This window comes from Pituophis catenifer, unplaced genomic scaffold, assembly GCF_029215685.1.
Source record: "Pituophis catenifer annectens isolate HBS135680 unplaced genomic scaffold, rPitCat1.0.hap2 SCAF_3, whole genome shotgun sequence".
In the NCBI taxonomy this organism is placed as follows: domain Eukaryota; kingdom Metazoa; phylum Chordata; class Lepidosauria; order Squamata; family Colubridae; genus Pituophis; species Pituophis catenifer.
Window position 1 is genome coordinate 52,099,634 of NW_027256883.1, and position 14,783 is coordinate 52,114,416.

The 14,783-nt window shown below is 34.8% G+C and overlaps 1 protein-coding gene across 1 annotated transcript in view; it reads left to right on the plus strand.

Annotated features, from left to right (window-relative positions):
• Nucleotides 1-1,922: 1,922 nt before the first annotated feature.
• Nucleotides 1,923-14,783, plus strand: part of ARHGAP28 (Rho GTPase activating protein 28) — a 30,559-nt gene continuing 17,698 nt past the window's right edge. Inside the window, exons 1-7 of the mRNA XM_070942371.1 lie at nt 1,923-2,106; nt 7,825-8,042; nt 9,289-9,376; nt 11,036-11,187; nt 12,622-12,787; nt 12,889-12,980; nt 13,935-14,012. Of these exons, the coding sequence (XP_070798472.1) occupies nt 1,938-2,106; nt 7,825-8,042; nt 9,289-9,376; nt 11,036-11,187; nt 12,622-12,787; nt 12,889-12,980; nt 13,935-14,012 (963 nt within the window). The 5' untranslated portion in view covers nt 1,923-1,937. The remainder of the gene's footprint in view (nt 2,107-7,824; nt 8,043-9,288; nt 9,377-11,035; nt 11,188-12,621; nt 12,788-12,888; nt 12,981-13,934; nt 14,013-14,783) is intronic.

Here is a 14,783-nt window from a genome sequence, read left to right on the forward strand (position 1 = left end):
GCACTTATCATGGCATTCAGTTCCTACTTCTATAGGGCCGTGGCGCTTGATCCTGTTACTACTTCCCACTTCCCAGCTTTATGCTATTATTCAGCTTTAATTTCTTAATTTTTTTATATGGTTTATGTAAAGATTCTGCCTATTCTCCTAGTCACAAGCAATTGTACCCAAGGAGTACCATAACTAAAATCTGAAGAGTCCTACGTAGAATTTTGTAATTCTTTGGGATTGTGATAGGATATAAAAATAAAATTAATTAATTAGGACAAATTGCCTTGCTTCTTCAGCTTGGTAGGCAACCAGTGTCATCATGAAATAAAGCCCTTAATAGATATAATCATGATTGCTTTGTGATTGTTAAGACCAACACTTACCTCAGTCTAATATCATTCAAATATGCAGAGTTCTGGCAAGAGACCTCCAACTTTATACAGCAGCAGTTATGTGTACTCTCTGAAATTAAGTATCATGTGATATTTTTAAAAAGTAAACTTCATCTGTTCATGTAGTAGCATAGGAATGACAACTCTAGAGGTAAACTAGAGTTAGATTTAGTTTCTTCTAAAAATCATAGTACAAACAGCCTTTAAAATTACTTTATTCCCTTTTTATGCAGTACCAATAACCAAACTAGATGGAATCCACTTCATTGACTTGAGTCATTTAAATATACTTAATAATATTTGTTCTGTATCTTATCTATCTCAAAGCAGTAACTGTCCTAATGCATATGAAATATGAAATATTTGCATTTACCTACAATTAATATTTTTTCTTCCATAAAAATATTACTCCATAAAACCAAAAAAGTTATTGTTTTTTGCAAAATATACCATCTGCTTTAAAAGTCTGAATTATATCTTATCATTTGACAGATGGTTAATAGGTACATTTGGTTAGAATCATTTCACTATTGTTTATTTGCATATCACAGAGTTATGTGGAACATTCTTTTCCACTGACTTGTATAAAACTTTCTCTTACAAAAACTTGCCATTTTGATTTTTCCTTTCATACAATTTGATTTTTCTCTATATCCTTAAACTTTTAATCTTGACATTAAAGATTAATGGACACAGTTACTTGGAAAGCAGGCAATTTATTGTAATGCGTTAATAACAAAACCATACTTGCAATATTCAGACACTTTTTCTCTTGATTATTAAAACAATTATAATCCTTTATAATGTAGTACTGGAAAAATAGGACACTCTCTCTCTCTCTCTCTCTTTCTCTCTCTCTCTGTCTCTGTCTCTGTCTCTCCCTCCCTCCCTCCCTCCCTCTTCTGTGTGTGTGTGTGTGTGTGTGTGTGTGTGTGTGTGTGTGTGTAAACAGAACATGTGCTTTACTGTCTTCTTTCTTTATTATCTGGAATATCATTATTTAAGGCAGTGGGGACAATCTACTATAAACTTAACCATGAGCTCCATTTTTGCAACCATTAATATTTCCCAGATTGTGCTGTCAAAACTTATGGCACACTATCATATAACATGAATACGATTTTCTACTGTTTTGACTTGACATAAAACACAATGCAGGTAGTCCTCATATGGCAACCACATTTGATTCTTATAAGTTGGTCATTAAGTGAAGCAGTTGCTAAGTGAAAACCACATAACTGTGCTTACAATTTTACTTCAGGTTTTCTTTGCTTTAAAGAGTCAGAAGGATATGACCTCAAACAGTTTGGTGAGCCCAAACACCAAAGTGGGGAAGTTTGAATGAATGATAGAGATTCCTGATTTTTATTTTCCACCTGAAACTCACTTTTACACATGCAGAGAACAAAATGAACAGCTTGGCTAATTGAGTATAAATACTCAAGAATCTGCCCATTGGGTGAATAATATAAGATTATTTCTTCATTATTCTCCTGATCTTTATTTTTGTTTTGTTTCAGGAAATCTCTCCCTCGGTGCCAACGAATTAGCAGAATGCTTTCCAATGAATCATTGCGCCCTCCCGTGTATAGCCGTTCCAATTCTCAAGCGTCTGTTGATAGCACTTCAATGGAGGATTTCTGGTGTGAGGTAGAAAACATCAAGGAGAGCACAGAAGACAGGCAAGATGAGCAAAACCTGTTAGAAGTCAAGCCTCCTGATGGTATGAATAAACAATTCTGATCTTCCTTGATCCTTGTTTTTATTCCAAAAAAGTGCTGGTGTAATAAATGTTCATTTATGTTTGAGAACTGAATCAGAAGCACTGCAGAGCTGTATTCGATAATAATATTTCTAAGGTTTTAAATTTTACTGATTTTAGAATGAAGTTTTGCATGAAAAACACAGAAGTGTATAAGAAAACTGAGGGGGAAGATTGAATTCCTGGATAACATTTAAAAGATAAAAATAAGTATCACTGCAGGATGGATTCCATGATTAATTGACTAATGGTTCCCTGTACAAGACTTCAACAGAAATTATACAAAAAAAGAGTCAAATGCAGAAGTTTGTGGTATGATTTTTACTAGCCATAATTCTTTGAAATTGTATTTGTCTCCTTTTGGATATATAGAGAGTCTGGATAAACAACTACCCCAAAGTTTGTTCCTTTTTTCATTTTATTGCATTAAATAATCAGTGTGAAACATTGGTTCCTGATTCAATTAATTCATTTAAGTCAGGGGTCCCTAACCCCTGGTCCATGGACTGGCACCAGTTCATGGCATACCTTCGAGACCGTCTTCTGCCACCAATAGCCTCCCACCGACCAGTCCGTTCCCACAGAGAGGGTCTCCTCAGGGTGCCATCAGCCAAGTTATGTCGGCTGGCGACACCCAGGGGAAGGGCCTTCTCTGTGGGAGCCCCAACCCTGTGGAATGAACTGCCCCCGGAAATACGTAAGATCTCCGACCTCCGGGTGTTCCGCTGCGCACTGAAGACCCTGTTGTTCCGCCAGGCAGGGCTGTCAATATAATAATTTTAAATTGGGGTATTTTAATTTTGGGGGTTTTAAATTGGCCAAATCTATTTAATTATTTTAATTTTTAATTATTGTTGTGTCTTGTGTTTTTAAATTGGCTGTACACCGCCCTGAGTCCTTCGGGAGAAGGGCGGTATAGAAATAAAATTATTATTATTATTATACCCGAAACTGGGTTATACAAACAAGTGATGCTCCATCTGCGGGATGCAGGCAGCACACAAAACCACACCCCATTTGGTCCAAAGAAAAATCTCTCCACAGAATTGGTCCTGGTGCCCAAAAGGTTGGGGGCCGCTGATTTAAGTTGGCAATTGAATGTGTGAGTACATCATAGAATAATCAATACTAATATGGGACAGCCCACTGACGCACAGAGCTCAGGTTTTAAACCTGGGTTGCCATCTTTCCAACTGACAAGTTTAGTATCTTTAACCACTGACCCATCACACTCCTATTTAGGACAATATTATTCAAAGATATTTGCTTTTTCGTAGCAAGAAATTGATATAAAGTTTGTTTACATGAAGATCGTTTCAGTGAGCACTGAAATGTCTTCCCTATAGCCACACAAGATAAATACTTTCAAAAATGTGCCCTGTTGTGCACATGTCAAGTTGCTATGGCTCAGCTGGAGTGATAAAAACAGCAAATAAACAGAGATTCATTATTTTTCCTTTGTATTAAAGGCTTACATCTTCAAAATTTTATTCACAATTTGGTTAACACTCTTTAGGTCTCATTGATTTTAAATGGGGGAAGTACTCTGAAGATGAGCACATTTTTAATTCTTCTACAAAGATTATTGTTTTTTCTGCAGTCTCTAAGCAGTTATGCAAAGGCTTATTTCTTGACAAGTAGGATAACACCACAGCCTTGACGTCCTTTACTCTGAATGGATTGCATCCAGCATTTATTTAAAAAAAACACAGAGCTATATTTATTTCGTATGTGGGGAGGAAAGGGGAGAAAAGATCTGTATGAAGACCTAGAGGTTAAATATTGCCTTGGAACCATGGATATGAATTATAGTCCCAGTTGTGTCTTCTAAGCATAAAGTTTCTTGAGCCTTGGGGGCTAAGTTAATGAATCAGTTATACAGCTTTATTAAAATTGTGTTGATAAAATCATGAGGCAGCATTCTTCTAGAGCTAATCGAAAGTAAAGCTACATTTATACTGCAGCATCAAATAGCAATTTAATTTTCTGCCTCTTTTTTCTCAAGATTAGGTCAAAGTTTCTAAACATAAAAATTATTTCTGAAGTTTTCCTTACTTTCCCATTTTATTCCTTTAAAGATATTTATTTGTTAGGATTTTAAGTCTGGAAGCCACCCAAAGTCCTTCGCTACAAGATAGACATCAAATAAATTCAATAAATAAATAAAATAAATGTCTATGCCTTGGATCACTCGCTGTTTTGGTTTCTTTCTCCACCTGAATACAACATAACCCCCAACGCAGCCCTTGTCATCTTTTGTAGTAATAACTTCAGCATGCTTTATGTGGCCTACCTTGACATCTACCTGGAAGCTGTAATTGTGGCATCACACCAGTACAGTAGCTCTTCATTGGTTACTAGTAGGCTTCAAAGATATTCAGCTGAGCTTTTCAAAAGGGCCCTTGAGAATTAGTTCATTGTCATTGGGATGCCTTTAATAATTTTAGTAATGATTTTATGATTTAATAATACATTAATTATGTATAGTAGCCTGATTATGGTTTCTCGGTGGCCATAACCCCTTTTGGAGAATTACAATATATAATATAGAAAACAAATACCTTTTTATGTTACTGTATTGTGCTACTCTCAATAACATAGAAAGATACATATTGAGTCAGGCCAAAGGCAAAATTAGTCCAGTAATCTGCCTCCAAGGACCTCTATTGGAAGCTTACAATGATATCTTTCCATTTATGTTTTTCAATAAAAGACAGTTGTGAAAGTATTTAGATGCTTTTAGCTTATCCATGTATTTTAGTGCAGAGATAGGGCAATGTTTTTAAAAATATTGGTAAAATATAACATATAAAAAGTAATGCAATAAAGAATATGAATGATACAATTAAAAATCAACTAAAACCTAAGGGAGAATCCACAGTACAAGTTCAATGCTTTAACAAATTATTAAGAGCCATATATAAACACATCATCATTTTTATACTATAAAATACATACTTTATTTTACTTAGGTATTTGCATCCTGTCTTTATTATTTTTTATAAATAACTCAAGGCAGCAAAAATATCCAACACAGATTCTTCCTATTTTCCCCATAATAACAAACCTGTGAGGGTAGTTGGGCTGAGAGAAAGTGACTGGCCAAGGTCACCCCACTGGTTTCATGGCTAAGAAAGGACTTGAATGCATGATCTCCCAGTTTGTAGTCTGGTGCCTTAGCCACTAGACCAGGGGTGTCAAACTCAAGGCTCGTGGGCTGGATCCAGCCTGTGATGCGGTCAGATCCAACCCATGGAGTCGTCCTGCTCTACCCAATGTGAAGAGGAAAAATCAGGTCAGCATGTCTTCAGCCTGGTCTACCCAATGTGAAAAGGAAAGATCAGGCCAACGTAGCTTCAGCCTGGTCTACCCAGTGCGAAAGGTCAGGCCAGAGTGGCTTCAGCCCAGTCTACCCAATGCAAAGAGGAAACATGGCAGCAGTTTGGGGACTGGCAGCAAGCTGGCCGTGCCCACCCATTTGGCCATGCCCACCCGGTTGGCCACACACCCCCAGTCAGCCATGCCCACCTGCCCCCCCCAAGGTTAACCACAGCCCTACTGTGGCCCTCAATGAAATTGAGTTTGACACCCATGCTACTAGATCAAACTGGCTCTCTATCAAATATTAACAGTTAATATAAGTAACACATCCTTTGAATCCACTAATACTATTTCTCTTATTACCTACATAGGGTAATTCTCTTTCTGGAAACCTTGTCTCAGAAGACATAAAAATCTCCATAAAATGTTAAATTTCATTTTATTTGATGAAATGATTTTCAGCTCATGAAAGTTGATGCCTTTTCATAAAATTTATTAGTCAGAAAAGTCTGCTACCAGATTTCTTCTGATTTTGGATATCAAACACTAATATGGCTCACCAGGAGTAGCCTGAGGAGATGGTGGTGGTGAACATCTCATGAAGGGACCCGAGCTCAGCTACCCATCACCACCTTGATCAAAGAAGCATCTTGTGCACAAATGGGCAAAACTAACCAGGAGTTATTGGCTCAGCCCTCCACAATAATTCCAGTTCCTCATGTGCCCCTTGGGAAAATTAATTGCTCATTCCTGCTCCAGACCATCCATACTGTTGACCCCTGATTCAACCTCAAGCTATTCTAAAAGACCAGGGTGGCTACAAAGAAATCACATCTCCAAGGTTCCATCACATGACAGTGTTTAAAGAATGGATCTGGAATGTGCCCATTGTACCTGGTCTAGTTGGATGGGCAGGTGTTCTCACATTGAGGCAGTCCTGAATATAACCTGGGTCTATGTGATGTAGAATTTTAAGGGTGATAACCAGTAACTTGAATTGCACCTGGAAAGCAACTCAGTACAGCTCATTCAATAGTGGTGTAACACTAGCATGGACAAACCACAAAGTGCCCAGAACTGCAAATGCCACATTCTAGACTATTTTCAGCTTTTGGATGGTCTTCAAGAGTAGCCTCATGTAGAGCACATGGCAATAATCCAATATATAAAAAGGGCTCTACATAGTTAAAAATAATAAAAAGGAACAAATTCACAATATAGAGTCACATATATTATAGTCCCCTAACATCTCAGTCCTAACATCTGGGGGCCAGGTGTTGACAGCCTTCCGAAAGACCAAGAGGTTGGGGGACTCAGACTCTTTGGCTTAAGGCATTACAAATAGAAGCTATGTGTGTGCCCCTGCATATTCCAAATCATATTTTCTCTTCAAAATCAGATCACTGTGCAACCCTTGACCCTAGAATGTCAAATACCAGTATTCTCAGCCAATTATTTTTAAAAGATGAAAGAACTTGTCTGCAAGATGACATATAAGCCTGTTTCAAAGATATAGACAGATATAGTTTGTCTTAGATCAGTATGATTGTGCAGAAAGGTTTCCCTGATTTATTCCCAATATCAAAACATTTTGCATTTAGACATCTCAAACATATATCCTCCCCTCCCTACTCTTTTCCAAATTTGTTCTTTCAAGTTTTCTGAAATGTTTCTACTAAACTGCGTTGTTCTACGGATTTTGTGCCTGCCTGCTCATACAAAGCTGTTTTCAGAAGTATATTTTAACAAAGATTCTTATTAAAAGAAATTGTAACCACATAGAATCTAGCCCTACAGAGGTGAGCATGATTCGTGGTTATGGCACACTGACTAGCAATTAGATCAGGTGAGGAAGGAAGAATGAAAAAAATACTAAAATAATGTTGAAAGGATCATGTTTGTGGGTCTTGAATAACATTGGTTTACATCACAGTATTTTCTTGTGGATCTTGCTAGTTATCTCCCTATCAAAATTTGAGAACCAGATGATCAGACGAAGAAGGAATTTTGTGGTGACAATCTTCTTGTCCTTTCATCATATTCCTAATGGTAATCTGACCCTGGACTTATCTTTTTGGACTAATAGATTAAAAGATATGAATTTTCATGAGCTGGACCTCACTTCATCAAATTCTTAGAATGGCTAGATTGATAGAAGATTTAAACTGGGATGATATTAGGGGTAAGGAGTAGAAGCAAATTGGTCGTGCAGATACAGGTTACATGTGAAACAGATTAGATGTATCTTATCAATTAATTACAAAAATGTGTTAATCAGAAAAGGTGTGACCAGACTCCTTATATTTTGCTACCATAGACTAACCCAGCTTGCTTCCTGTAATATCTGCTCCTCTATAGAAGGTGAACTAGAAGCTGAATGGTTGCAAGATGTTGGCCTGTCTACATTAATATCGGAATCTGAAGAAGACAATGGAGAAGCATTGCTATCAACATTGACCCGAACTCAAGCAGCTGCAGTGCAGAAGAGATATACCACATATTCTCAGACCATGAGAAAGAAAAATAAACACACAATCAGAGATGTGCGTGATATCTTTGGTATCCATAATTCCTCTGTAAGTGAACTATTTTAATGCTTTAGACATTTTTGAAATTTATTTTTTTATTATTTTGGTTACTGGTTGATTACTCTGTGGAGTTTCACTGTAAATTGGTATAATACTCTGTACCAAAATGCTGAGAAAATGTTTAGGAAAGCCTTTCAAAAAGTAGTTTCTGCTTCCCTTTTTGTTTTATACATTCTGCTCTTGAATGTGATGACAATACATAGGAACTGCACTCTTCTTTAAAACTTTCACCAGATAGTGTTCATAAATTCAAGTCAATTTTTTTTCCTATAAGAGCTACAAAGTTGAAAAAAAAAGAATTAAAAAATTACATGATTTATCTAATCACCTTTTATGTGTTTCCATGAAGAAATTATGTAACATTAAACCTCATTTAAAGTTTGTAAAAAGGAATGCAGTATGTGCAAGTACAAATGTGTATCCAATTATTTAGGCCACCTCATTCTTTTTTCTAAACTTATTGGTTAGTGATTAACAAAAAAAATATTATGACTATACCATATGTTTATATGTAAGGTAGATGTTTTGCAATAGAAGTCTACTTATTCTTTCAATATATCTTCACTGAAGTATTTTATGTATAGGACTTAATAATTGTTTTAAAAAATCACGTTATTATTGAAACTAAAATGCCTTTCTATGAAATACATATCAAAACTTCCTTTTACCCACAGTTCTGTCAGTTAAAAACTTGTGAAATTTAAGGCAGTTTTACCATCAGTAATATCAGTACACAAGAACGCACTCTGTTATCAATATTTTGTTTTTTATCCTGTTCATTAATAAATTATTTTATTTCCAGTTGTCATTGTATAATTTCATTTATATGATAAGCAGAGCTAAAATGGGAGAAGCCATACTTAACTATTGTATTTCAATCAGTGTGAATTATTTTTTAAATAAACATACTATTTAATTTAATAATTTAATAAAATATTTTAATATTAAATATTAAATTAAAATTTAATAAAAATAATTTAATAAAAAACTAATTATTTCAATTTGTACTTTTAGGTAATTAGGTAATAATTCCTTGGAATTGTATGTGGTTTTCTTTTCCCCTTTTTGTTTTAATGAACTATAATTTTATTTTAATTATAATTACAATTTAATTTGTACAGTATGAAGAAAGAAAAATTGTATAATATTAAGTAAAGTCAATGAATTGTATCTTTAAAGATTGTATAAGATTTGTATCAGAGATAAATTATTCTAATGTTTTCTTGTCTTCCAGCCTACATTTGAGACGATACCAGCGTTACCTGTTGCAACCAATGGTATCAATTTTTCTGTGCAGAATCCAGATTGGAAAATGGTTAGCTGTGAGTACTATTAAATAATATAGCTTGTTTTTTTAAAAAGAAATCTGGGTAATAATTTGATCATTGGTGACAGTATCCAATTTAAATTTTATGCAGAAATCCTATCTATTATTACTTCAGAATAAATGTCTTTTATCACTATGGGATTTATGACTAATTATTTATCAGATTTTGTCCTAGGTTTACTAGTCTACTAAATTTTATGCTATTCTTTCTGACCCCAGAATTTTTTTTTTATAATACATTTTTATTAGTTTATAAAAATATAAAATACAAAGAGAAATTTTAAAAAGTAATAGTAAACTGGGGGAAGAAAGAAAAAGGCATTGACTCGCAACTGTCTTTGTCAGAGTATGAATATTCATAAACTGGAATAGATCAGCCAATGAATAGGCACAGCAACTAAATCACCCAATTGGGAACTGAGACAGACTAGAGCCAGGGTGTGTCTTAGTCTTCAGCTTCTGAGTCTGTGCAGAGAAATAAAACTGAAACCAGTGTGTTAATATGTCTGCTCTGGTGAATTGAAACTAAGAACTGTTTTCTTCTCTGCTTGTGAACCAGCTATTGTTGGTGAACTAACATTACATCTTCAACTTTTTACTTTTTCACAACAGTATATACTAGCCATTTCTATAGCAAAAACCTATCTAATCAGTAAAAACAAAATCAAAGGTTTTTTGGCAAGCACAAAATCTGTGGGGAAATCTGTGGGGAATGCTTCTGTTTACTTATTAATCTTTATAATATAATGTATAATAGAATATAAATCTTTCAAAATGTATATTAAAAGAATTCCTTATATTATTTCAATTTTTTTTAACCCTTGTTGGAAGAAATGTCCTTCTGGGTTCAGTTCCAAGTGGGAAAAACATGGAGACTGCTTGGAAAGATGGTTTAATGGTGGACAGGATCACATGGTTTGAGTTCCTGAACAGAAAAGGGATGAGATGCTGAGCGTGCCTTGGTTTTATGCCCTCTCTGACCTTTGAACTTCCTGGGGCACAGGAAGAATATCCTGATTGGTTGTCAGACTCCCAGGGGGTGGTGGTCTTACCTAGCCTTGTTGGCTGATGTAATCTTCCCAGGTGCCTCGTGGCAAAATTTCTGTTGCTAGATGGGTCCTATTGTGTTGTAGATGATGGTCCATTGACAAAGGTGGGGGAGGATTGGGTTTCTGCCTCTGGCCCATTGACAAAAGGGGGGGGAGGCAAGAAGCTGCTTTGTCTTTAAAACATGTTTCTCCATTTCTCATCCAGGGAAATATAATATTCTGCCTTTTTAATATTTCCTAAAATATTTCATTCTTCTAGGAGAGGGGTGCCTTTTGGCAGAAACCAAACCAGGGATTTTGTTACCATGAGCATCATATTGTCTGCACCTGATTAAAACCCATTGAGTTTACAATTGGGAGAAAAAAAACCATATATTTTTTCAGGTCCCTCATTTCTGAGTCCTGGACCTCAGTTCAGAAACTGAGGTAGAATAAATGAATAACAAATATCTTCATAATTCTTTCATAAATTACCATGTAGTTCTTACTATAAACAAACAAAAATATATGGTTAATGCTCTGGAATTAGTTTATCCAGCCTTTGAGTATGTTTTTTTTCCCCATGGACAAATACAGCATTCATGAAAATTGTCCCTTGATTTCAGCTAGTGACTGTATGGAATATGATAAAGGCAGCCAGTTGGAGAAAGAGGAGCTTTCCCTTGAAATTTCCTTCTCAGAATCAATCACGGTGCCTCCAAAACACAGAGAATGTCACAAAAGTCAAAGGTTAAAAAAGGACGATTCTGCATTATCTGTAAGTTTAAGCTCCTCAAGTTTATGTACTCTATATCATGACTGAATTTCTTTCAAGCATAATGGCTATCTTAAAATATGTTACATTGAAAAAAAAGGAAAACCAGTTTGTTTTCTAACATGTGCTATTACTCTGAAATGAATAACAAAGAAATAACAAAGAAATAAATAACAAAGAAATACAAACAAAGGTAACTTGCTGAAATTATTCACAGAATACTCATATTGGGAGAAAAGTCTTTGACAGGCTTTAATTGCAAATTATGAAAGGCAAGAGAAATTTCATGCCCTATCAAATTTTATTAAAAATGCCTAATAAACAGCCACATGCTATATTCAAATTAGTCAAAGTTACTACAAATTTGGTATACAAAACCTTGTTCTATCCGTCAAAAGTTTTAAAAGGAGCAAAGAACTTAATAAAATTACTTTATCTCTCCTCCTGAACTCAAGCACATTTTTCATGAGTTCCAGAATCTGTTGGGCAAGCTCAGAAAAGGCAGAAGGCTTTAAGATCCCAAGGTTTAGAGGGTTTTCACCCCCCAGAAATTGAAGAATGAGTGCTGCTTCAGGAGTTCCATAACAATATAATAATTAGCAAAAACATAGAAAGAGAAAAATCTCAGTGTTAAAAAAACTAATTATTGTAAAACAGCATTTTGTATAAGTGGATAAATAAAATAATTATATCAGGTTTTTTTGCCCTCTATAATTACATAAATTACTACATGAAGTGCTGAGAGCTATATATCAAGATGTTTTGAATAAATTCATAAATATTAAAAAAACAATAAATATTGACTCTTAATATTCTGTTGCATACAAATATTATTTCAGAATTTCCCATACAATGGAAGAAGGGAAACATTGGGCTGGTGTATAGGTCTACTATCTATAAATACTTGAATTTGTACAGATTTTCCCATGTATCAGATCACATACATAATCTTTGTTTGAAAACACTGTTTATAATTTATTTGTCCTTCTCTATTAAGTTTATCCTTCATAGGAAGACTTGCTGGTAATTGCTACAGGGATGCATATTAATATATAATAATTTCCCTAAACATAAAATAAATTTAGTCTAATCTTATGCATAATTATTCAGAAATAAAAAACAATTCTAAATGAATTTGGATGGGAGAGTGAAAAGGTTCCATGCTACTTGTAAGTCTTCTATATTTGCACTTAACAAGGCAAGAATTCAGATACAGTTTGTTTAATATTTTTCCCCTAAATCCCTACAACATAAAGAGAAACTAACTATGCCATCTATAGACTGAGGATTGTATTCAGCACTCTTCTTAAGAGAATGATTTATAATTTGATTCATTTGCATTTTAAAAAAAAATACACTTAAGCATGAAGTACTATATGCATGCATGCATACTTAATAATGTTTTAATGTTAAATAATTATTTAAAATCTATTACAGAAATATACAATTAGGAAAAGTCGACTTGGATTAACTGAAGTTGGAGATTTGTCTCCTGAGGACATGAAGAAAATTCGTTATCTCTCACTGATTGAATTAACTGCTGTCTACGATGCTTTAGGAATAGAGTTGAAAAGGAACCGGACAGAAAGGATGAAAAGGCGAGGTAGTTACAAACAATGTTATGACATTATATATTTAAGTTTTTAGTAACCAGCAAAATGTTACTTAGCTGAAGTCTCTTATTTAAAATTATTTTTCTTTAAGAAAATGGTCTTTTTGGAGTTCCATTAGCAGTACTCTTGGAAAATGATCAAAAGAAGTTTCCAGGAATTAAAGTCCCCCTCATTTTTCAAAAAGTGAGTACTTTTTTAAAGAACTTAATCTAAATCACCATTGCACATATAAGGAATAATAGTCATTAATCTTATAGTTTCAGGGCAGTTGACAAGATTATTTCTGCTTATGTTTTGAGTCAGAAAGATATAACTTCAGGTAAAATCATTCCTCTCATAGATCACTGTGCATATTGTGTTTCCTCAACCTGAAGCCTCCAGATGTATTTTGGATCATAAACCCAAGAATTCCAATAGTTTGTTCACAGAATAGCTAGGAATTCTGGGACTTACATTCTAGTCCTTCTAGAACAGGAGTGTCAAACTCATATTGTCATGGTGTCATCACATGACATATCGGGACTTTTCCCCTCTTCGCTAAACCAGGTGTGGGCGTGGCCAGAGTGTGACGCATCCAGCCCATGGGCTGGGAGTTTGACAGCCCTGTTCTAGAAGATTCCAATTGGAGGCCCTGCTCTAGAAAAGATAACATAGTCACCACTGAGTACAAAAGTTCAGTTTGCTGACTCTTCATTAAATGATAAAAATAGGAACAATTGTTTTATCTCTTGATTTTATTTGGCTTGTATTTTCTTACTAAGAATAACATTAGAATTTAATAAGTGATTACTATTATTATTATCTAGAAGAACATAATACTATTTTATTTCTTAAAGAGCCCTAACAACTTCTTCAATAGAAAGTTTTAATTTCTTGTTAAATTTTGTTTTGGGCAAAAGTTCAGGGTATCTGTTATTTTTAAGTTTCTCACTCAGTAGATGGAATTCAAAAACTAATAAAAAAAAGCCACTTAGGGATTTGGACTCGTTCTGCTTACTTAATCACACAGATTATTTTGGTTAGGCATAATGTTTTACGTTTACAGGAGCCAATTGTTGTAAAAATGTCTCTTTCTATATTTAAAAAAATCTCTGCACTAAAAAATTGCATAAAAGTACTTTGTTTATTATGACATAGCTATTGCTCAAACTTGAGGAAACTGGTCTGGAAACAGAAGGTATTCTTCGAGTGCCTGGATCTGCTTGCAGAGTGAAGGTAATCAGTTTTTTCTTTCAGAATTAAAGACCTTTGATATTGATGTAGGGAGAAAATCATTTATGGGCAAGTTCTGTTTACCACTGCTTTATAAAATTGCAGGGTGCTAATGAATTCCTCTTGCATGCATCTTTGAAATTGAATCCAAAGATGCATGCAAGAGGAATTCATTAGCACCCTGCAATTTTATAAAGCAGTGGTAAACTGGTCCTATGGTTACCCCATGCAACTGACTTTGTACATCCCAAAGCAACCTTTCTGCATTGACTCCAAACAATCCCTTAGAGCCCCGCCCCCTTCTTTTTCTTTTTCTTTTCTTTTGTTTAGGCATGTTCAATTCTCAGAGACTGTCTGGACAAGTCCCTGCAGTTTTCTTGGCAAGGTTTTTGAGAAGTGATTTTTCAATTGCCTCCTTCCTATGGCTGAGAGAAAGTGATTGGATCAAGTTCGCATCGCTGACTCTGTGCCCAAGAAGGCCTCCTGGTTTCTAGCCTTATGTTTTAATCACTATACCAAACTGGCTCTCATCCCATACCCATATTGAGTATTAAATATGCTGAGTAAAAACAACAAAGAAATTAATGAAGTGTGGCAAATAGGTACTGTATATTCTGTCCAGCATCCTATTTCTGCAGATCTGCAAATAATTATTGACTCTTAGTAACCACATAGCTTTTCTCATAATGTTATGTTCCTAACTAGGTCTTTCAGACCTTTCAATGGTCACCTATTATCACTATAACTGAGTCAATTCACCTTGTTGTTGGTCAT